General features: G+C 32.8%; 3 protein-coding genes and 2 long non-coding RNA genes across 8 annotated transcripts in view; 3 read left to right on the forward strand and 2 right to left on the reverse strand.

The window, feature by feature from the left end:
* Window positions 1-224: 224 nt before the first annotated feature.
* Window positions 225-4,488, reverse strand: LOC100881714 (acyl-CoA Delta-9 desaturase). 2 transcript variants are annotated; one of them, XM_012286749.2, is made up of 7 exons: window positions 4,339-4,488; window positions 3,482-3,645; window positions 2,779-2,909; window positions 2,504-2,709; window positions 2,092-2,274; window positions 910-1,108; window positions 225-577 (listed from the first exon to the last, which is right to left on the reverse strand). In XM_012286749.2, exons 2-7 carry the CDS (start codon window positions 3,603-3,605, stop codon window positions 467-469), a joined length of 954 nt encoding a protein of 317 aa, XP_012142139.2. In that variant the 5' UTR covers window positions 3,606-3,645; window positions 4,339-4,488; the 3' UTR covers window positions 225-466. The 2 variants fall into 2 exon arrangements, with proteins under 2 accessions (XP_012142139.2, XP_076389886.1); XM_076533771.1 differs by lacking the exon at window positions 4,339-4,488 and adding an exon at window positions 3,970-4,332.
* On the forward strand, window positions 540-3,407 carry LOC143264847 (uncharacterized). The gene is made up of 2 exons (XR_013038816.1): window positions 540-631; window positions 1,467-3,407. It is a non-coding gene; the product is annotated as an uncharacterized LOC143264847 (long non-coding RNA).
* A 1,372-nt stretch (window positions 4,489-5,860) lies between the features above and the next one.
* On the reverse strand, window positions 5,861-16,593 carry LOC100878781 (acyl-CoA Delta-9 desaturase). Of its 3 annotated transcripts, none has more exons than XM_003703886.3 (6): window positions 16,233-16,593; window positions 11,043-11,316; window positions 8,598-8,728; window positions 7,362-7,567; window positions 7,055-7,240; window positions 5,861-6,563 (listed from the first exon to the last, which is right to left on the reverse strand). In XM_003703886.3, exons 1-6 carry the CDS (start codon window positions 16,266-16,268, stop codon window positions 6,251-6,253), a joined length of 1,146 nt encoding a protein of 381 aa, XP_003703934.3. In that variant the 5' UTR covers window positions 16,269-16,593; the 3' UTR covers window positions 5,861-6,250. The 3 variants fall into 3 exon arrangements, with proteins under 3 accessions (XP_003703934.3, XP_012142117.2, XP_012142116.2); XM_012286727.2 differs by lacking the exon at window positions 16,233-16,593 and adding an exon at window positions 12,222-12,489; XM_012286726.2 differs by lacking the exon at window positions 16,233-16,593 and adding an exon at window positions 11,821-12,143.
* Window positions 6,608-8,926, forward strand: LOC143264848 (uncharacterized). Its single transcript, XR_013038817.1, has 2 exons — window positions 6,608-6,978; window positions 7,047-8,926. It is a non-coding gene; the product is annotated as an uncharacterized LOC143264848 (long non-coding RNA).
* Window positions 16,594-20,068: 3,475 nt separating the features above from the next.
* Window positions 20,069-23,173, forward strand: part of LOC100881498 (acyl-CoA Delta-9 desaturase) — a 38,411-nt gene continuing 35,306 nt past the window's right edge. The window contains exon 1 of the mRNA XM_076533167.1: window positions 20,069-20,115. Coding sequence (XP_076389282.1) covers window positions 20,084-20,115 — 32 coding nt within the window. The 5' untranslated portion in view covers window positions 20,069-20,083. The remainder of the gene's footprint in view (window positions 20,116-23,173) is intronic.

The raw sequence follows: 23,173 nt of genomic DNA on the forward strand, positions 1-23,173 counted from the left end.
AGGATCATTTATTTCCAGATACGTCCGTTTTATCGATCAGAATGCGGCCCAGTGTATTTTATTCGGAACACTTGATGGATCAATAAAGATTTCGAAGGTACTGTGTTCGGAATCACGCGAGTTTCCTTTTGTATTCCCTTCTACTGAATTAATTATTTTCATTCATGGCTCAATTTTATTTGTACAATTTACTATATTTCATAAAGGTCACGAAAGTAATTCAATTACAATTGGTTATCGATAATTTATTATGTAACAAGGGTTTATTCTTGTACTATCATAAAATAGTTTCCAGATTTATATTTTTCAGATGGTGCTTAAAATTAAGATGTAAAGATTTCAGTGGAAGACATATGGACTTTCTACATAGTGCTGGAAGTAATACTCGATGCAGTCTGAATCATCAATAACCAAAAGCTCGGTAAAATTGAATCTCGATACTTCGACAAATGTTTTGTTCTTTTCTTCAATGACGAATCATCAGTTTTTCTTTCAGCGTGTTGTACTCGGACTTCTGCTTGAGCTGCGATAAACCTTCGCTGAGTGGCAGCTTTTTCTTCGCCATCTTGTGGAGAACCTGCAGAAGATGGAAGACAGAAAATAAATTTGGAAATAATATTTCATGAATTGTGTAAGTTAACTTATTTCTATGTTAATGTTATATATTTGATATATTGATATTTTCATATTGTTAACTGAGCTTATGTCAAACTATTGATATAATATTGATGTGTTGATTTTATCTTTCATCTTTCAAATTTAATCTTTCAAATTTCTGCAACTTCACACAAAATAAATCAGACGTAAAATACAAAAACTATTCGAAAATACTTCGTCGCGGTGAAATACGTTCAAGTTTTTTGAACTGTGAAGAATGAATGAATAACGAATATACATAAGTATACGAACCTCCCTGACATCTTCCGTTTCCGTAGTTTGTAATTCGTTGATTAAACCGAGTTCGTGAAACATTTTGATGAAGAACGTAGTGCAACCAGAACCGTAGGTTCCGAATTCACCACTCTTCCAGTCCCATGGCACCGCGTAATGGTACTCGGGCCAAAAAGATTGTGTCAGGAAGAACACGCTGATGCTATCCGGTGGAACCCTGAAATCGTTGCACATAAATTAGCTGCCCTTAATATAATTGACTCAAATTAACCTTCTGTTCCTGTTCACTTTTCAAGTTTGCTTTATTTTGTAAATTTTCAGCAAAAAATTCACTTCAAGTTTTAACGTTTCATAACTTGATTATATGAAAATTCATTTTAGCATATATTCTTTTGTCAATGATCTGATGTCAACGAATAATGAACGAAAATCGATAAATAATGTATGACTGAAAACAATTGCTGTTTTTGTATATATAATGGCGATAAATCTTGCGAATTTAGATGTTTAATATTCTTACGTTCTTGAAACAAAAGATTGCAAACTGTTCGATAATATACAGTATTATTTAATAGAAAGGAGTTAAATATTCTTTTTGGTGGATACATATCCTCAAACTTGGAAATGTTTCATCTATGAAAGATGTCAGCAGAGTTGATGGACAAGATACATGTGAACCTATCTGATGCTTAGTTAATCGTACAACAAATACAACTTCATGTTTACAGAAGTTTAATTAAACCCTACACATTGTAAACAAAATAAAGTTCCGGAAGTACTAAAATTTTTAATTGCAAAGAAAATGGGTTACATGAACTTCTGAGTGTTATACAACAATTTGAATCTCAAAAATTTGTATCCACTCTTATTATATCGCCACAAAATTTATATATACGTCGAATATCTCAAAATAGTTGGTAATGAAGAAGATCAGTTGAGAAGTTTTATTTGTTCAATATTGTAACGATCTCCATAAATCTCAGTATTCATTACTGTACATTGATGACCAAAAGTGGCAATATAAGAGAAGATGACCGAAAGTGACAATATAACAGAAATCTCTCGAAATTGTAAATTGTCAAGGATTCATTTTATTTGGTATGAATACCATCATGGTCAATGACAACGGTGCCATGGCTCTTTGGCATGTTAAGGAAGAGCGTGTACAATAAACGTAGAGTGTGCAAAATGGACATTAACTTGTTCCCTTGGATGTTCCAAACCAGCAAGGCGCTGTTCACTAGCCAGGAAACGTTCACGGTGATGGCGAACCGTAACAGTCCGGTGACCACTATGGTGATTGCCATCGATTCGTCCCAGTATGCCAGTGGCACGTTCAGTGGCAGTATTAATCCGAATATTATGAACATTGGCCAGTAGAACCTAGACATATCAACAGAAAAGAAGTATATTACCAAAAGTGTCCGTTCGTGTATATAATAATGAAAAATTGCTAAAATAATGTTACATAGAAATTTTGAAAAATTGACACAATTAGTAACATGTGTGTGTTATACAGACATGTGTATTCCTATATTCTTATATCGTCGTATATAGTATTATATCGAATATAATCTCTAGTTAAAGTAAACGTTTACGAATCGATGTTTACATCCTCTGCAACCAAATATATCCATCCAGATCCATATCTCGCATATCAATGTCGATCTTCGCTTGTTCATAATCACTGATCGGTGAAAGAACGTTGGCTATGTAATGGCTGTACAGGAACCCCTTCTTGTGGTTGTAAGGATCCTTGTCAGTGCCGTAATACTTGTGATGGAGTCTGTGGTACAACACCCAGTCGTATATGGAACCCTGCGAATCGTCATCAAGTTTTATCGATTGATCATTTTTTTATGGGTAGAAGGAACCGAGCATATCTACCACTCCGGCAAGTGTGTGCGCTAACATGAGGAACAATCGGAGGGTTCCTGATGCCGCAAATGTCCTATGGGCCCATAACCTGTGGGCGCCCATAGTTACTCCTAGGCTACCGATTGCTGTTATGAGAATCGCTGAAATATTAAGTAATTATTAATTGTAGAATTTGGAATTTGAGAGATTTGGGGCAGTTGGCGGATTTGGAGGATCTGGGGGATTTGGGGGATCTGGAATTTGAGAAATTTGGAATTTGAGATTTGGCATTTGGGAAATTTGGGATTTGAGAAGTTTGGAATTTGAGATTTGGCATTTGGGAAATTTGGGATTTGAGAATTTTGGAATTGTAGAGTTGGCATTTGGGAAATTGGGAATTTGAAAATTGCCATTTGGGAAATTTGCAATTCGGAGAATTTGGAATTAAAGAAATATAGAAATAAAGAAACTTATTCTTCAAGTAATAACAAAATCAACATTCAAGGCCACCGTATATTACATAAAACATAAATATATTAAAATTTTGCCTAGACCCTTGAACCACCCAACATTCGAATAAACCCATTTACATAAAATTATTCCGAAACATAAAGCTACCGTTAACACTACATTACTAAACCCAGCAACACGAAATAAAATTGATCGACCGAAAGTAAAAAACTGCGCCATCAAGCAAGACGAAATGTTGGTAAAAAAGAGCAAAACTGCTTACTAAAGAACACAGTCATCCATTTGGCGGAAGTGAGCATTAACCATACGCCATAGACTCCAAGAATGTGTAGGTGAATGTACCACAAGACGGCTGCCCACTTCACTGGTTTCTTCTCGGCCGACATTTTCGTTTCACCACAAACAAAACTTCACTCGGATGTTCCTCTATCGGTTAAGAAAACACCAATTATCAATTCTTACATTAAGGATTTATAAAACTATCAAGATGATATAAAACTACGAAATGACTGCTCCACAAGTTTCTTTAATTAATTATAAGATACACGTTTTGTTAAAGTACATTCCTTGAAAGCATTGATTTTCAAGATAAAGAATAAATTTGTATACTAATTTATGTTTCATATTGTAGTACTTTACTGTACTAATTTATGTTTTATATAATTTATGTCAATTGTTTATTAATTTTTTAACTTGATTTTTAATTTCAAATTAAGTACACATATGCTGGTAGGTTTAGTGTTAAGTTACTTTACGAGTTTCAAACAATATCATTGATCAAATTATTTCACCAATTCATTCATGGTTCGAAATTTTTTTAAAAGAACTTTATAACTGATTTGTTATATTATAACTGTTTAATATATATTATTTATTAAAGTACACATTTATAAATATTTATAAAGTATTTGTTGAAGATTCTACGTTAAAGAATATGCATGCGCCATTTTTGAAAACGGGACCATGAAGAATATCGATAAATCAGAGATCAATGAACGTCCGAATTTGTTGCAATCCAAACAGATTGCAGCATCCAACAGAGGATTGTTGGAGATTGAAAGATCGAAATGTGGTTGATGAACTTGAGTGAGTGTAAGTGAACTGTTCTGGTATATTTACCTAACTGTTACCCTGGCACGAAACACGCTTCTAGAGGAGCCGAAGAAAACTACTTAAACGAATGCTAGCCGCAGACCTCCCGATCAACCTCGTGGCCTCTGTTCGAATTTCATTAGTCTTCAACATTTCACACTGTCATTTCCTTTGTTTTGCTGACAGAATCACGTTCGTTAATTCCGTTACGGGAAATGTCTATGGACTTCTGACGCGATTTCGGCCATTTTGTATGTAGCTTGGAGCGAGGATAGTTTTCTCGAAATTCGGAAGTTGTGAAATTGAAAAATTGGGGAATTTAGATATTTGATTTGGTAGCAATTTGGGTGGGCAGAAATTTGGGTTTGTAAAGATTGGGTAAACCACAAATTTAGTTTTATAAAAATTTGACAACTCAGAAATTTGCTTTTGTAAAAATTTGCCAACTTAGAAATATATGTTTGTAAAAATTTGGCACTACAAGAACTTAATAACGTAACTTATCGAACCTACAAATATTAAAAATTAATTTATAAAATTAACAAAAAAAAAAATGAACAAACAACTATTCCTACTTGCACATAATTGATATCGATAGTTAAACTCTCTATTGGAAAAGCATGAAATATTCATTCGGAATATAAAATGATAATTGATACGACATGAACTACTCCAATCTTACGTTACTATTACGTAATACATTTCAAATAATTTGAACTAGAATTCGAAATAAAAGCATTGGAATTACATTCTAGTGCCCCTAATACATTTTTAATAAACTGAGAAATTATTCACGTTTTTTTTGAAAACTAGTGGAAGTTCTTTCGTAATTATTTCAATTAAAGAATTTACTTAACATACTTTAAAATTAAGTATGTTGATACTTCAGAATTTGTTATTGATATTTCCTATTTATTTTAAAATATAGAAAATTGCATTATGATAGTTTAGATGTGTCTCTAGTCTTATAGATTTACATTATTTTTTAAAATTGCCGCTCTTAAGCTGAGTGGCGCCATTTTAATGTGAACTATTTGTCGATCGTATTCCCATAACTCAATTAATAAATTATCGATTCATTTTTTATGGGTTTGATTACATTTATTGTTCAACTATACATTAAATTAAATATGAAAATCTTGAATAGAAGTTATTTATAAAATAATACATTTGGACTTTGAATTTTACCGACATAACCTTAACTAGTTTCTGAGTTCGCTTCTAGATAGCAGCCATAACAATTTTATGGTGGGCTTTTCAAAAAGAGCACTTCTCTTCAAAATCACATCACGGAGTTTTATCAAATTCTTACACAAAATAAATATTTTCAAAAGGCAGCTACTTTCAAAGCTTTGTGACGCTTGTTTAAATCAAATTTTCTACAATTTCGATAACCGTAAATAATCACTCGTAAAGTTGAAATAAATAAACCAGTATTTAACAGAACATCTCTTAAATGTAAAAAGGAAAATCAAGCTTTGTTCAAATCAAATTCTCCACAATTTCGATAGTCATAAATAATCGTTCATAAAATAAATAAACCAGTATGTAACAGAAAATCCTTTAATAAAAAAGATATACAATTTAATAAATAACATCTGTTGAGGTATCTTTCTTACAATCTGCATAAACTTCTCTGGCAGTGGACACAAGTATTCTCCTTAAATAATACCAAAGAATATTGTTCGTTCCTAATTCTTATGCACATCTACATAAAAATATAAACTATTTTGTTCACTGTCACTCCTCAAAAGTTCAACATTCAATCTCGAAGAAAATCAGCGTCTTTCAATAAAAAGTTCACTTGACTAATTCTCTTCGAAGCATGATACCACACGCAGAACTTTGTTTTTCAAACAAAACAAATTCCCCGAATTATTTTTTAAATTGCAAGTTAGAATTGCAAGTACAAGAAAGTTGTAGTATTGTACGTTCACAGTCATCGCTTCTTGTTCATCATTTCTAATTCCTCAAGATCTTCAGGTGGGATGTCGGCGTCGCCATATCCCCAAACATGGCTGCCATCACCGGACCTGTTCGCTCTTCGTCGAACCATCGCTGGCGACACGTATTTGCAATCGTAGGCCCAACCGATCCACGCGAAGAAGTCGATGAACGCCGTAGTGATGTTTAGTGAGTAGTTCCCTAGCTCTCCCGTTTTGTAATCCCACGGGAACACATGATGGAAGTTGTGCCAGCCTTCGCCCAGGGCTGCGATTGAGACTGCGACGTTCTCCACCGGGGAGATGTATCTGCAATTTATTGAAGTTATTAGCTATAAAATAATTTGGTACGTTTTGTGTAGAGTTACAGTTTTAATAGTATTCTCCAAATATGGGAACTTGGAGATTTAGTTGTGGGATTTGGAAATTGAGGATGTGGGAAATTTAGGGACTTAAAAGTTTGAATATTGATGACGTGAGAAATTTAGGGATTTACAAACTTGAAATTTGGGGATTTCGATATTTGAAGCTTGGGCAATTTAGGGACTTAAAAGTTTGAAAATTGAGGACGTGGAAAATTTAGGGATTTAGGGACTTGAAAATTAGAGATTTAGATATTTGAAAATTGGACAATTTAAGAACTTAATAGTTTGAAAATTAGGGCGTGGGAAATTAAGGGATTTAGAAACTTGGAATTTTGGGTAATTTGGAGAACTGGAAATTTGTAAGTTAAGGATTTAGGGGTTTGGGAATTTAAGTATTTAAAAATTTAATACATTGTTACTTTTTCAGAAACTTACTTGTCATAAGGTCGCTGACCCCACATATGAGCAACGCTATTTACAAAAAACGCAATGTTGAGAGTAACGCAGAACCTGAAGTTGAAATTCACCCAGAAGGATATCCATAGTGATTCTGACCAGAAGTAACATGGCACTGCCACCGGAAATACGATGGTTAGCAGAACAAATAGGGGTATGTACAGTCTGTAAATAGAAAATGGTCATTCATAACAATTCTGAAGCTCACTTCTTTTTATATGTATTAACATTGATGTCAATATATTAATTAATTAAAACTAAATATCTGTAAGCAAGAGTACTTCACCTTTTCTGCCACATGACAATAGGATCAGCTTCCAAATCACTCATATCCACTGCCTTCCTTTTCGTAATAACATCAGGATGCGGTGTGATGAAGAGCCAACCCACGTGAGCGAAAAGAAAACCCCGTTTCACGTTATGGGGGTCTGCATCGGTTTCGCTGTACTTATGGTGCACCCTGTGGTCCAGTGCCCACGCGTACACGTGTCTCTACATATGAAAAGATCAAACTTTTATTTTTTGCATTACACAGAATTTCTTTATGTTACTGTGAAAGTAAGATACAAAAAAGATCTTGAAATTGAGATTGTATAATATATTATAGGGTGCATAGAGTGTCGCAATTAATATTAGTGATTACTCATACTAATCAGTGTATCCTGTATTGATAGTAGGTTAAGATTGTTTCCATTTTCTTGGATCTTGAATAACCCATCATCCACCATTTTATGATCAAGTGTTTCTCGTTTTGTTTAACCTCTCTCATTCTGTTATTCTATGTGTATTTAACTTCTACATATTTATGTTCTACACTAGATATACTTAATCAATTCTATTTATATATTTAACTCTGATATATTCTACGTATCTTCTATACATGTATACACATGTGTATCTTCAATCATGTGTACATATGTGTATACACATGTACAATGTATACCTTCTATACTGCTTTGAATACTCAAGTTCTACATATGTATCTTCCACACATGCATTCATATACATGTACATCTTCAATCATATATATACATATACACATGCATATACAATATCTTCTATACTGTTTTGAATACTCAAGTTCTACATATGTATCTTCCACACATGCATACATATACATGTACATCTTCAATCATATATATACATATACACATGTATATACAATATCTTCTATACTGTTTTGAATTCTCAAGTTCTACATATGTATCTTCCACACATGCATACATATACATGTACATCTTCAATCATATATATACAAATACACATGTATATACAATATCTTCTATACTGTTTTGAATACTCAAGTTCTACATATGTATCTTCCACACATGCATACATATACATGTACATCTTCAATCATATGTATACATACACATGTATATAAGTCATCTACACTGCCTTGAATACTCAAGTTCTATACGTATTCTACTATGTATGTATTCTACTTCTCCTTCAAAGAATTCACTCGTTCAAATATTGACAACTGGCGCACCGCCAACAGAAGTACTTATGAAACACAAACCTGTCCCGTTATAGTAAAAAGGAAAACCAGAAGCAGTCGCAGGGGCCATTTTGCTTTGTACGCCCTGTGGGACCACAGTCTGTGTGCTCCCGCTGTCACGCCGAAACCGGAAGTGTACACGATCACGAATGCTGCAACAGAACGTAGATCAGGTGTATTTATAGTTTCCGAACTCGGAACGGGTAGAGTATTTATACTTCAGAACTTGACCGCGTAAAATGTTGTCGATTTGTCAATTAACTGCTTCGCAGGTCAGTTTGACTTACACCGGATGTAGCGGAGGTTTCGTAACCGAGGTTCTTGAAAATAAACCTGTTACTCGAAATAAATTCTGTTTGTTTTCATTTTGGTATTATGGAGGAGGAGAAGTTTAAAGAATGAATGAAGAATAGTAGATGGAATTTTTGTAATTTTTTTGTAATTGCAATTTTAAGATCGATGGTATCTCGGTTTTATTTAATATCTGATAATAGTCGTGTTTATTTAAGTTGAGATAAGCACGTGTCAGGTGTGGGGTTCATTATATGACCGAGGCGATATACAGCTTTTCAACTTCTTTCATTTTTAATTTCTTTCATTTTCAACTTCTTTCATTTTCAATTTTTTTCATTTTCAACTTCTTTCATTTTCAATTTTTTTCATTTTCAACTTCTTTCATTTTTAATTTCTTTCATTTTCAATTTCTTTCATTTCCATCGTCTATTTTTTACAAATAACGACTACATTAAATTTATCTCAACAATATATTACAAGAATTTAAAAAAAAGTCTTCAAAAATTCACTTCGAAATAATTTCTGCGAAACACACGCAAAAATAGAAAGAGGTGAGTCATAGCAGATAATGAATTGGTTATATTATAATTGCATTTAAAGCGTAGAAATTATTCGGTACTATGAGATAACGACTATCTTTATAATTGTTCAAGTTATGACAGCGAATTGATCTAGAAGTTCCTGTAATTTATGAAATTCTTGGCCAAGAGCAACGTCATGGATTAATAATAATCGCGCAGGAAATGACTACAGGTTATTTCTGTCGTTGGTGTCAATTTTTCCAACGCAGACATGATGTGTGTCTTACGAGAAATCGGCACGCAAAGTGTTTCCGTTACGACAATCATTCTTGGAACTGATTATATAATTTCTGTAATTTTTTGTTTTATTTCTTGTAACTCGACTCGGTTGGGTATTCGAAACATTCGGAGCAATCGTAGATTTAAGTGGCTCGAAATATTCAAAGTTTCTAAAACAGATTCGAATTAAATCTGATTCGAATTGTTGAAAATATTTGGTACAATTGTACATTTAAATCGTTCAAAATATTCAATGAAATTGTACATTAAAATCATTCATAATATTCGGTACAATTGTAGATTTGAATCATTCAAAATATTCGATGCAATTGTACATTTACATTGTTCAAAATATTCGATGCAATTCGAAATTCAAACACATCAAATATTAGGTGCAATTTGAAACCCATATGCATTAAGTACTTGATGCAATTCGACTTTCATATACAATGTATATTTTTAAAAATCATATTAAAAATGATAAACTTGAAATTCACACTCGTCAAGTATTAGGTGCTATTTAAAACTTGAACACGTCGAATATTCGGTGCAATTTGAAATTTGAACGCTTGGATCAGTTGATATAATTGGAAAATTGATCTCCTCGATGGCTCGATGTAATTTGAAACCTAAACGCATCGAATACTCAGCACAATTGGAAACTTGATCTCTTCGATCACTCTATGTAATTTGAAACCTAAACGCTCCGCCACTCAGTGTAATTCGAAACTTGATCTCTTCGATTACTCGGTGTAATTTGAAACCTAAACGCATCGAATACTCAGCGCAATTGGAAACTTGATCTCTTCGATCATTCGGTGTAATTTGAAACCTAAACGCGCCGCCACTCAGTGTAATTCGAAACTTGATCTCTTCGATTACTCGGTGTAATTTGAAACCTAAACGCATCGAATACTCAGCGCAATTGGAAACTTGATCTCTTCGATCACTCTATGTAATTTGAAACCTAAACGCGCCGCCACTCAGTGTAATTCGAAACTTGATCTCTTCGATTACTCGGTGTAATTTGAAACCTAAACGCATCGAATACTCAGCGCAGTTGGAAACTTGATCTCTTCGATCACTCGATGTAATTTGAAACCTAAACGCTCCGGCACTCAGTGTAATTCGAAACTTGATCTCTTCGATTACTCGGTGTAATTTGAATCCTAAACGTGCCCCATACTCAGTGTAATACCAAACTGATCTCTTGGATCAATTGGTACAATTTGAAACCTAAACGTGCCCCATACTCTGTGTAATTGCAGACTTGAATTCTTTAAATGTCCAGTACAAAAAGATAAAAATATTAAATTAATTTTAAATAAAAAAGCAAACGAACTTCGACGTTAAAGTGAAATGAAAAACTTACCCCAAACTGTAGTCAGAAGCTTCGCCTCCACAAAGATGAGATACAGTCCATAAACACAGCCGGCATGAATGAAGATCTGCGCGATCAAGTCCGGCCACGTGATCCGCGGAACGTATTCAGTTTTACTGCTGCGATAACTCTCGTCGGCTGCCAAAAAGTCATCCGTCACCGCTATTCTACCATTCTTCGTTTCTAATTTCTCCTCTTCGCTTCCCAACACGTGGCGTGACGTCGGCGGCACTCGTTCCTTGTCCAACGCCATTTTTCTCCTTTTCTTTGATCATCACACAAATTCACTTTTCGTTAATTCAGTACCTTGTATGAAATTTATAGTTAATGGTTTTTAAACCTGACTTATTCATTTTTAATTGAATTGTTCTTCTTCAAAAAATTTTCTAAATGGGTTGAAGTATGCTAATTTAAACACTGTACTAATTATCGACGTTTTAGTGAGATTTAAACGGAGTCACGTGTTGAATATTGTTTCTACGAATATATAATTTATTTTGAAATGCAGTGTACTTGCAAATAGAGATGTTACAGTAATTTTGCTAGTTGGTAGAATTGATAAAAGTCTCTTCTGGTATATGTTTACTGATTTCATACTTTATTCGTTAAATTGATATACAATTTTTATGTAACGATGCAGGAGTGGGTGTAAACACTGTCGATACTAAGTTTCTAAAAAATGGCTGTCCAATATTTTATTCAGTAAAGAGAATGCGCGGTTTCTCATAAAAATTGTAACAAAAATAAATTATTGTCAAATGATACTTACAGTCATTTGCACTCATTCCTCACAGTTTCAACAAATTTAACAACAAAATTTAAACATCCCAAATCAAAATAAATATTTAATTTTCTTCTATGGATCATAAATTATTCTCCACAAATTAATTGCTATAAATTACAATAAATATCCTCTCTTTTTAATTTGTTAAATCTGAGATGAAGATGTTGACAATTTTATTTATCCCATATACTTTTTACCCATAAGACATTAAATCTCTACTCCGAACTATATTCCCATCTACCGATAAAGGACTTAAAGATAGATATCACTAAACACGACGAGCTTCGGGGAGAGACTGAACGTTAAAGGGTCTCTATCGATCGTAGGACCGCCACTTATGGTATCGCTACGCACTTTGATTAAGTTATTTGCTTTGAGATACTCACTATTGCGATTCGGGCATTGATCACTTTCGTAACGGCTCGTGCGAAATGATTCGCATTAATAGCAACCCGATCGATAGTGCTCTTAATATAATAAGCATCGTGTCGTATATCTAGCGATCTTTCGCGCTGATAGCCGATTACATCTGCCACCTTATCATAGTTCCCGACAAGTACACCTGGATGTAGGAAATACTTCACCTGTGTTAGATCATTGATAACGTTCCGCGAAATGACTCTTATGGGATACCAGAAAATACGTCAGAACGAAAATATTTTCCTGTACACACCTTTGTATACATTTGGAAAAATCTGACGTGTTATTACGTAATATAATTCAGAGTTAAAAAATGAGGAAGTCTTGTTTTGAAAGTAATTCAAAAATTATTTAAAAATTGATTTAATGAAATGTTTTTGTAGATATGCAAGGAGAATTGAAGGTAGATATTTGTTTTTGGGAAGTGGTACTGAAATAATATGTACGAATAAAATAATATATAGGTACTTGAATAATATGAGTGTTTGTGGACAATTGTAGTGAAATAATACAATAGGAAGAAACTGTATTGTCAACATGATTAATGTACCTTATCTGTTCGAAATAAAAAACCTAACCTAACTTTCTGCGTCATCGCAACCTTCTTATTGTTCTTACTGTCTCAATTCTGCATCCAGTATGTAATATAATATTGAAAGTATATGAAGTACATAAAGTAAAATAAATAAAATACATAAGAAGAAATAAATGTATTAATGTATAACTTCATAGAGCATCTCATAAGAGAAGGAAACAAAATGTGGCATCACGTCACTTCAAAAATTAAGGATTTAATATCGTCACAATAGCAATATTGTCAAGATGACAAAGTTTCATTCTGAACATGAACAAAAGTTTTCTCGAAAGTTGTTCAGAAGGTTGTTTCTTTTCAAGGAGAAAGACGCCACGTGTCTCATGGTTAGCCATGGGAGGTCAAAGTAATATTGTAGCTCCACAGGAAGTACAGACACTTCTTATGTTAATACAACTTTGTGACCCGTTAACAGAATGTAGTAAACGATTATTAAATTAGCAGTGTATTTTTAGTTTCTTCTTTTGTGACCTTCATGATAGAAATAATTATTATAATTACTCTAGTGTAGCACAGTAGTATAACATATTATTATGTACAATAATACATTAAAATTATTTCTAACGTAATGTTTAATAGCATAATATACGAATGTTAATAATTTATTGTTTCATAATGAATATTAAACATGCACTTAGTAATTTGAAAGTAATAAACAATAGATATTTTCTGATAAACTAATTGCACGGAGGTTGAGTTTTATAAAAACCGATTAGAATGCCGGATAGTAAAGCTCAATACTGATTTTATCAATAACGACACATGGTTTCCATGCTCGATCGTATATTTCGTTTACAACGCAACAGTCTTCAATCAAGATTTATTGTTAGGAATTTATAGTTCATGGCCGAATCGTTCTTCCTCTTGATCGTGTTTATTTAGAGATGCTGTCGCTTATTCATTATTAAAATTGCCGAGAAATGGTTTACTGAATTACTGATCATTTGTCAGAACATTTTCTTCATTTTTTATCGTAATGCCGCCATATTTATTTCACTTTATTTTACCGCCATTTTTATATTTATTTTTAGAGATACATTTACAGTAGTCAATTTTACTAATACATATTTTTCTTTCGAGAAACAAATTATATTTCTACTTCATAGTGTAGACAAAAGAATATTTAATTATAAATTTTTAATATAAATTTAATTTAATATAAATTTTTAATTATAAATTTAAAATATTTATACCAAATTTTGTTGTTCAAAGCTTTAACAATTCAAACTTGTAAATATTAACTTCTAATAAGCACTTGCCTGCATGCTATATCTTTCTTACAATTATTACTGAAATAACCACATTTTCACCTTGTTAAATATGTTTGCCTTTTCCATTTGTGTATTATGTCATTACCTGAGTATGATTCCACTGACCACGAAAAGAAATAAACGTATTTATGTACATGTATACTCAACATACATAAATGTACTCTGTATAGAATACTCCATAAGGTAGACAACAAAATGGCAGCGTTACCCAGAGTACCCCATAAGGTAGAAAACAAAATGGCAGAGCTACCTATCTGATACTTGAATGGAAACTTACGAAAGAATCATAATGCATCAAAATAAAAATGTACAAATGTATTCTATATAGAATACTCCATAAGATAGAAAACAAAATGGCAGCGTTACTCAAAGTACCCCAATAGAAAAAATGGCAGATTTACCCATAGTACCCCATAAGATGCAAAACAAAATGGCAGCGTTACCTAAAGTACCCCATAAGCTAAAAAACAAAATGGCAGCTACCTATCTGATACTTGAACAAAAACTTATGAATCATAATCATACATCAAAATAAAAATGAAACGATAAAACATATGTAGAATGTAATAGTTCAGAGCATCGACGAATTCCTATAAATAATTTGAACACTCGTCACCGTGTCACAAGGACAAATGTCGATACCGTGAAACACGAACGCTAACAGGCTACTTGCCCAGGCCACGTGTTGCCCGAAGCCGAATCAACCTACATAAAAATGTGTCTAACTCTCCCTCGAGGTTATTCGCCGTTATTAAAGAATATTCCACTCGATGGAACTCGAGAATTATACAACTAACGTGACATGTGATCCAGATGAATCATCGTTCAAGAGAAACGCGTTGCTCATCGAAATTTGTACCTTGTGACGAGGAAATAAAAAGTTCCATTGTAAATAAATGTTTGTGATCGCTGTATGGAGCATATTGGACGCGCAATTTTGAAATTTCGAGTAGGTGGATGTGAACAATTTATTGGTGATTGCTTTAAAAAATTGAAAATGATTTTTAAACATTTTTTGACTTCAGGTGTTATGTAGTTTAAGATTGAAGGTAAATAATATCAAGAGTAAATAATTGGGGGTGTTGGAGAAATAGTGATGTCTGGCAATTTTTGGGATTTCTGAACTTGGAGAGGTGTGGAAAGTTTAGAAGATGTGGAAGGGAATTTGAAAATCTGGAAGATTGAGTAGGTTGAGGCAAATTGGGAAAAGTGGAAATTTGGGATGTGAGAAATTGGGAAATGTGGAAATTTGGAATGTGAGAAATTGGGAATTGTGGAAATTTGGGATGTGAGAAATTGGGAAATGTAGAAATTTGGGATGTGAGAAATTGGGAAATGTGGAAATTTGGGATGTGAGAAATTGGGAATTGTGGAAATTTGGAATGTGAGAAATTGGGAAATGTGGAAATTTGGGATGTGAGAAATTGGGAAACGTGGAAATTTGGGATGTGAGAAATTGGGAAATGTAGAAATTTGAAATATGAGAAATTGGGAAATGTGGAAATTTGGGATGTAAGAAATTGGGAAATGTGGAAATTTGGGATGTGAGAAATTGGGAAATGTGGAAATTTGGGATGTGAGAAATTGGGAAATGTGGAAATTTAGAATGTGAGAAATTGGGAAATGTAGAAATTTGAAATATGAGAAATTGGGAAATCTCGAAATTTGGAATATGAGAAATTGGGAAATGTGGAAATTTGAAATCTGAGAAATTGGGAGATGTGGAAATTTGAAATATGATAAATTGGGAAATGTGAAAATTTGAAATATGAGAAACTGAGAAATATGAAAACTTGGTATATGCGAAATTGAGAAATCTAAAAATTTGAAATATGAGAAATTAGGAAACGTGAAACTTGAAAATCCGAAACTATAAAAACTTGAAAATTCAATAATTCCCCGAAAAGATAGAAATTAAGAAATACGGAACCATTTTTCGCAGAAAAGCGCAAAACCACTTGAACATTTACTCAGCACCAATTTCCGCAGGTGTTCGATACTCGAAAATCCGTTCGTAATAGATAATCATTTATTCCATCACTGTATCCAAAGTTCACACCACGAGCTTTTCACAGAGTTATAAAGAATTAAATCTCAATTTTCGATCGACTTACTTCGTCATCGATGTTGTTATTATCCAATGGAATCATTCTTCGTTATCGAAATTCTAACGTAATTCTCTATTTATTTATTGTGCCCGAACAAAAACAATATACGACTTTCGTGTTGTCTACGCGGACGATTAACGCAGCTGCGAGATTACGTATCTGAACGATTACATATTAGATCGGAGAAAAAGGTTAAACAGGTGAGAAAATTATAATCAATGGACTTTGAATGGATCATCTGTTCAACGGTGTTTGACACATTTGCTGCTTACGGAACTAACACCTATTCACCGCTCGCACGCTCGAGTTCCGCGCCCAAAGTCTCGTAAACACTGCTGTTGACGTTAACTTGTACGACTTAAATCCGTTCGTTGCGTGCGCGAACTAGAGTCGCGTGAACAGCGATCGTAGGAGGAACGACGCCAAATTCTCGTATATATTAGCAACATTTGCGATTGGGTTAATGAGAGAGCAAACTTGCGAGATAGTAGCAGTATGCTGCAATTTTTAGCTTTTCAATTACTTAATTTGATAACTCGTCGATTTGTCAACTTTGTCCAATTTTTCAAATTTTCAAGTTTACAAGTTTTCAAATTTTCAAATTTTCAAGTTTTCAAGTTTACAAGTATTCAATTTTTCAATTTTTCAATTTTTCAATTTTTCAATTTTTCAATTTTTCAATTTTTCAATTTTTCAATTCTTCAATTCTTCAATTCTTCAATTCTTCAATTCTTCAATTCTTCTAAATCCTCAAATCCCTAAGTCCCGAAATTTCCAAATTACCCAATTCCATAATTTACCAATTCCATAATTACCCAATTTCCATAATTCTCCAATTCCATTATTCTCCAATTCCATTATTCTCCAATTCCATAATTCTCCAATTCCATGATTCCCCAATTCCATAATTCCCCAATTCCATAATTTCCTAATTCCATAATTTCCTAATTCCATTATTATCCAATTCCATAATCCCCCCATTCCATAATTCCCAATTTCCATAATTCCCCAATTCCATAATTCCCCAATTCCATAATTTCCTAATTCCATAATTTCCTAATTCCATTATTACCCAATTCCATAATCCCCCCATTCCATAATTCCCAATTTCCATAATTCTCCAATTCCATTATTCTCCAATTCCATTATTCTCCAATTCCATTATTCTCCAATTCCATAATTCCCCAATTCCACGATTCCCCAATTGCATAATTCCCCAATTCCATAATTTCCTAATTCCATAATTTCCTATTTCCTAATTCCATAATTTCCTAATTCCATAATTACCCAATTCCATAATTTCCTACTTCCATAACTCCCCAATTCCATAATTTCACAGTTCCACAATTCCCCAATTTCCCAATTCCCCAATTCCGTATTTCCCAATTCCCTATTTTCCCATCTCAATAATTCCCCAAATCGCCAATTTTCAAACCCCAGAATCATCAAATTCCCAAATCCTCAAATCCCCAAATTCCCAATTCCTCAGATTCCCAAATATTCAATTTGTTAATTCCAAACTACTTAAAAGCCCTATATCCCTAAATCCATAAATCCCAAAATTTCTAAACCCCCAAATTGCAATCCTTATAATTCCTCACTCGACATATTCTACCACGTCCTCTACGTTCTACTCCTCCAAATAATTACCGCTAGATAACATCCTCTCGTTTCATCCCTCCCGATAACATCCTTCTGCCCTATCTCGCTCGATAACTTCCTCTCGACAATTCGCCGTCGTGCAATTATAAAAACTGCTATGCTGAAAAACTTGTTCTGAACATTGGGCGCGTGCATAATTTACCAGATCTGAAAGTATAATAAGCGTAATCAATTCCGGCGAGCAATTAGATAATCATAAATCTTTTTGAAATTGAGTAATCGGTTTTAGATCAAAGCAAAAAGTTCCTGATTAATCAATTATCGTACATTGAACGGAGTGCTGGTTGCATGAACCATTCTCACCGATGATTCATGAATGTAGTATTGCGAGTTATGTTATATACGTGCTGTATAGGTAATACACATGTGTCTTTTGATTAATATCGAGCGTTAATGATCTTGTTTTTGATACTGCGTATCTAAGTACAATTCATTTAATATAACAGCTGTTATATGTCAGTAGACAGTGCTTGTAACAGGTGGGTTAATCGAAGATTCATCAATGACTAGCACGTAAGAGAATTAAGTAAACAGTAGTTGACAAAAAAGAGAATAAACTAATATGTGTAGTTAGGTGATTGAAGAAAATTAATAATTATTGTATTTTATTAAAATCGAAACTTTGTAAAGTATTTATTATTATTTTACTATATTACCCTGTTTGATATAATGCACCCAATCATTGTTAATTATAGAGATCTTTTTTACCAACAGTTGTATGAGTTCAGCACATTGGCAGCACTTCAGCAGAACATGGATCTATCGATCATTATTTGAAGCATCTTTTTATTTTAATAAAAAGAAATGAACATGTGAAGTGAATTTTAAAAATTCGAATGCTTGAATAATTCAGACTTTTTGGTATTCAAATTGAATTGGTATTCAAAAGTTTCAGTGTTTGAATTTGGTGGATTATGGGTAATTCGAGTACTTTTGAATGATTCGAATATTTGGATACTTTTGAATGACTCGAATATTCGGATACTTCTGAATGACTTGAATATTGGAATACTTTTGAATAATTCGAATATTCGGATACTTTTGAACGACTCGAACATTCGAATACTTAATTATTTGAATTAATTAAATATTCGAATAATTTGAATTCATTCAACAATTTAAATACTAAAGTAATTCAAAATTCAAACATTCGACAATTTAAATATAAAAATAATTCAAAATTCAAACATTTGACAATTCAAATATAAAAATAATTCAAAATTCAAACATCGACAATTCAAATATAAAAATAATTCAAAATTCAAACATTCAACTGCATCAAATACTAAAATAATTCAAAGTTCAAACATTCAACTGCATCACATATTAAAATACTTAAAAATTCAAACATTCAACTGCATCAAATACTAAAATACTTCAAAATTCAAACATTCAACTGCATCACATACTAAAATACTTCAAAATTCAAACATTCAACTGCATCAAATACTAAAATACTTCAAAATTCAAACATTCAACTGCATCAAATACTAAAACACTTCAAAATTCAGACATTCAACTGCATCAAACAGTAAAATACTTCAAAATTCAAACATTCAACTGCATCAAACAGTAAAATACTTCAAAATTCAAACATTCAATTGCATCAAACACTAAAATACTTAAAAATTCAAACATTCCACTGCATCAAACAGTAAAATACTTCAAAATTCAAACATTCAATTGCATCAAATACTAAAACAATTAAAAATTCAAACACTCAACTGCATCAAATACTAAAACAATTAAAAATTCAAACACTCAACTGCATCAAATACAAAAACAATTCAAATAAAACAATCTCTCGTCCAACAAATATTTCGTCACAAAATTATCATAACTTCCAAAATAAACTGACAATCCCAGTTATATAAAAAACTTTTTATTTTTTTGAAGAAGGTAAACCCAACCTTCCTTAATTATCGATGAGACTCGAAGGTACATAGTTCCCGGCGTCCCCGAAAATGGCGGCGGTGGCGCCACGGATCAATCGCAGCGTCCTCCAACGAACCGGGTACAGTGTCTTCAGAATTCCGTTAAATAATTTCTGTTGCTCGGGAATTTTTGATTTTGCGGTGGTGACGCGCATGCACCGACGCCTGCTGTTCAAGGTACACGCGTGATACGATGATTTCACGGGGCAAAGAGGGGCAGCAAGAGGATCCAGGGGTGGAAAACCGCAGTCGAGCCTGGGGATGGTTCGATGGCTGCAACCCCTGGCTCATCGGTACAGCTATGCTCGTTTTGCTTTTCAAATCCGAGATTTAGTGGACTGTTTCGTTCATTTTTCACGATCCATCATGGCGATCTGATCGGTGTGAAGTGGTAGTAGTACGATTTACGATTGGAGTGTCCACGAAAAGCTACGTTCTACGTTTCTTTCGAGTCAATCGAACGTGAACTTCTTTCCATTGTATAACCCTTTCAGTTGTGTAATAATCGTAAACGGTGCTGAGACACGTGATTTGGGTTCTTTTCTTAATTTTTTATTAAATATTGCGAGAAATATTGAAAGTGAAATTTGAACGATGGTACAAGATAATTGAGAGTGTTGAAAAATTAAAATTTCCACGTTTGGAAAATCATTGCGAATTTGCTTCAATTTAAGAACGGTGCTTTTCTGTGGGTATACCAATTTACTACAGAAATTTGTGTTAGATGTACTAGCTTTGTGTGTACACGTAGTTTTACGAGATTCGTCAACATGACTTTCTTGGAAAATTATTTTTACTCGTTTCAATGTGAAAATTGTCATTTTGACGTATCTGGTTTCGTAGTATGATATTTATAGTGCGTATCAAAAGCTTGTAGTGTTAAAATACTTGGAGTTGTTAGATTGCACGCAATTGTCGCGGAGAGTATTTAAATTTCGCGCCATTCAAGAAAACAGGGTGCGTCTGAGCTCTTGAGATTCTGTTCCTTCACATAAAAATTCAATTCTTGATATATCTTTGCATTTATTCACTGTGAATAATTAAAATATTTTACAGAGTTAAAATTTCTTTTTAAAAACATTTAAATTTCGCGCCATTTAAGAAAGCAGGGTGCGTCTCAACTCCTGGAACTTATAGTTAGTTTCTTTTAAATAAAAATTCAATTCTTGATAAATCTTTGTGTTTTTTTTTACGGTGAAGGATTAAAATACTTTGCAGAGTTAAAATTTCTCTTAAAAAACATTTAAATTTCGCGCCATTCGAGAAAGCAGGGTGCGTCCTAATTTCTGGAACTTATTGTCAGTTTCTTTTCAACAAAAATTCAATTTTTTATAAATCTTTGTGTTTTTTTTATAGTGAATGATTAAAATACTTTGCAGAGTTAAAATTTCTTTTTAAAAACATTTAAATTTCGCGCCATTTAAGAAAGCAGGGTACATCTCAACTCCTGTAACATATAGTTAGTTTCTTTTAAACAAAAATTCAATTCTTGATAAATCTTTGTGTTTTTTTTTATGGTGAATGATTAAAATACTTTGCAGAGTTAAAATTTCTCTTTAAAAACATTTAAATTTCGCGCCATTTGAGAAAGCAGGGTGCGTCTCAACTCCTGGAACTTATTGTCAGTTTCTTTTAAACGAAAATTCTATTTTTGATAAATCTTTGTGTTTTTTTTATGATGAAGGATTAAAATACTTTGCAGAGTTAAAATTTCTCTTAAAAAACATTTAAATTTCGCGCCATTTGAGAAGATTGACTACAATTGCACTTTTACTGCCCTGTTTTTGTGAACTAAAAATGCAATCACTAAATCTTCAATTTCTCTCCATGAAATGAGACAAATATGAGACAAACTGAACCTAAAATTTATTATTACATTGAACATTTATTCTTAACATTAGAAAATTGAATTTAACAAATAAGAGAATGCACCTGAAATTTTGATACGCACTGTATCGTAGTGAAACAGTATTTTCTCTTTTAACAAAAGCAGCTTGTGACAATATGCAGTATCGTTCTGATTTTCATATCTCTTTCACTGTCATTCTCTCTTTTTCTCTTTTACAATGTTTCCCGCTCGCTCATTTAATTTGCGTTAGTCGAACTATAGAACATAATCACACTTAGTTGTCGTCACGTTGCAAATTTCTGACGCGTGTGTTATCGTGACAATTGTTTGAAGAGAAACTTGCTGAAACGGGTAAAAGTTTGCGACACGCATAGCACTCGTTAAAAACATTAAAACTTGTGAGCGTGCATTTTCACACCAGGACTCTTTACTGCAATTTTCTACGTCTGCCAAAGTAAAAGAAATTGGGATTTCAATATAAATACAAAACATAATATATAAAATATGCCAAAAATAACAAAGGAAATACAAAACATTAAATACAAGAAGTACAAAAAATATAGAAAAAGCAAAATAAATACAAAACATACAAAATACTATAGCGTAAACATTTCACAGTTCCAAATCAACAAAGTCTTTATGCTTGAGAATTTAAAAATCTTCAAAAATTAGTATTTCAAGAATTATAAAGTTCGATTGCTTGAAAGTTAAAAAAATCTTCAAACACTTGCAAAAATAGAAACTACCAAAGCGCAAACATTTCACAGTTTCAAATTAACAAAGTCTTTATGCTTGAGAATTTAAAAATCTTCAAAAATTAGCATTTCAAAAATTATAAAGTTCGATTGCTTGAAAGTTAAAAAAATCTTCAAACACTTTCAAAAATAGAAACTACCAAAGCGTAAACATTTCACAGTTTCAAATTAACAAAGTCTTTATGCTTGAGAATTTAAAAATCTTCAAAAATTAGTATTTCAAAAATTATAAAGTTCGATTGCTTGAAAGTTAAAAAAATCTTCAAAAACTTGCAAAAATAGAAACTACCAAAGTGTAAAAATTTCAGAGTTTCAAATTTATAAAGTCTTAATACTTGAAAGTTCAAATATTAGCAAAAATAGGTACTTCAAAGTTTGGATGCAAATTGACAATATCTCAAAGTGTGGAAGTTTCGAAGTACCAAATTACAAAATCTCAATGCGTGAATGTTCAACAATCCCCAAAAATTATCTCGAAGTCCCAGTTGCAAAGAGTTAATCTCAAAGTACGAAATCCTCAAAGTCTAAAAACTGCAAGGTTGCAAAATTCTTAAATCTCATTATTTGAAAAAATTCGACTCTCCAAAAATTAGTATCTCAGTGTCTCGACACAAAGACAGAAAATCTCAGAGTGTAAAAATTTCAAAGTACCAAATTATAAAATCTCAATGCGTGAATGTTCAACAATCCCCAAAAATTATCTCGAAGTCTCAGTTGCAAAGAGTTAATCTCAAAGCGTGAAATCCT

The sequence above is a fragment of the Megachile rotundata genome, chromosome 7 (assembly GCF_050947335.1).
Source record: "Megachile rotundata isolate GNS110a chromosome 7, iyMegRotu1, whole genome shotgun sequence".
In the NCBI taxonomy this organism is placed as follows: Eukaryota; Metazoa; Arthropoda; class Insecta; order Hymenoptera; family Megachilidae; genus Megachile; species Megachile rotundata.

Excerpts from the sequence above, each read along its gene's own strand:
- LOC100878781 (XM_003703886.3), bottom strand. The coding sequence starts at position 16,268 with ATGATTCCATTGGATAATAACAACATCGATGACGAA. Across the intron at positions 8,729-11,042 it reads GCTTCTGACTACAGTTTGGG|CATTCGTGATCGTGTACACT; the intron begins GTAAGTTTTTCA and ends GTTCTGTTGCAG. Across the intron at positions 6,564-7,054 it reads GGTCAGCGACCTTATGACAA|ATACATCTCCCCGGTGGAGA; the intron begins GTAAGTTTCTGA and ends AATAAATTGCAG.
- LOC100881714 (XM_012286749.2), bottom strand. The coding sequence starts at position 3,605 with ATGTCGGCCGAGAAGAAACCAGTGAAGTGGGCAGCCGTCTTGTGGTAC. Across the intron at positions 1,109-2,091 it reads TGGAACATCCAAGGGAACAA|GGTTCCACCGGATAGCATCA; the intron begins GTTAATGTCCAT and ends CAACGATTTCAG. Across the intron at positions 578-909 it reads AAACGGAAGATGTCAGGGAG|GTTCTCCACAAGATGGCGAA; the intron begins GTTCGTATACTT and ends CATCTTCTGCAG.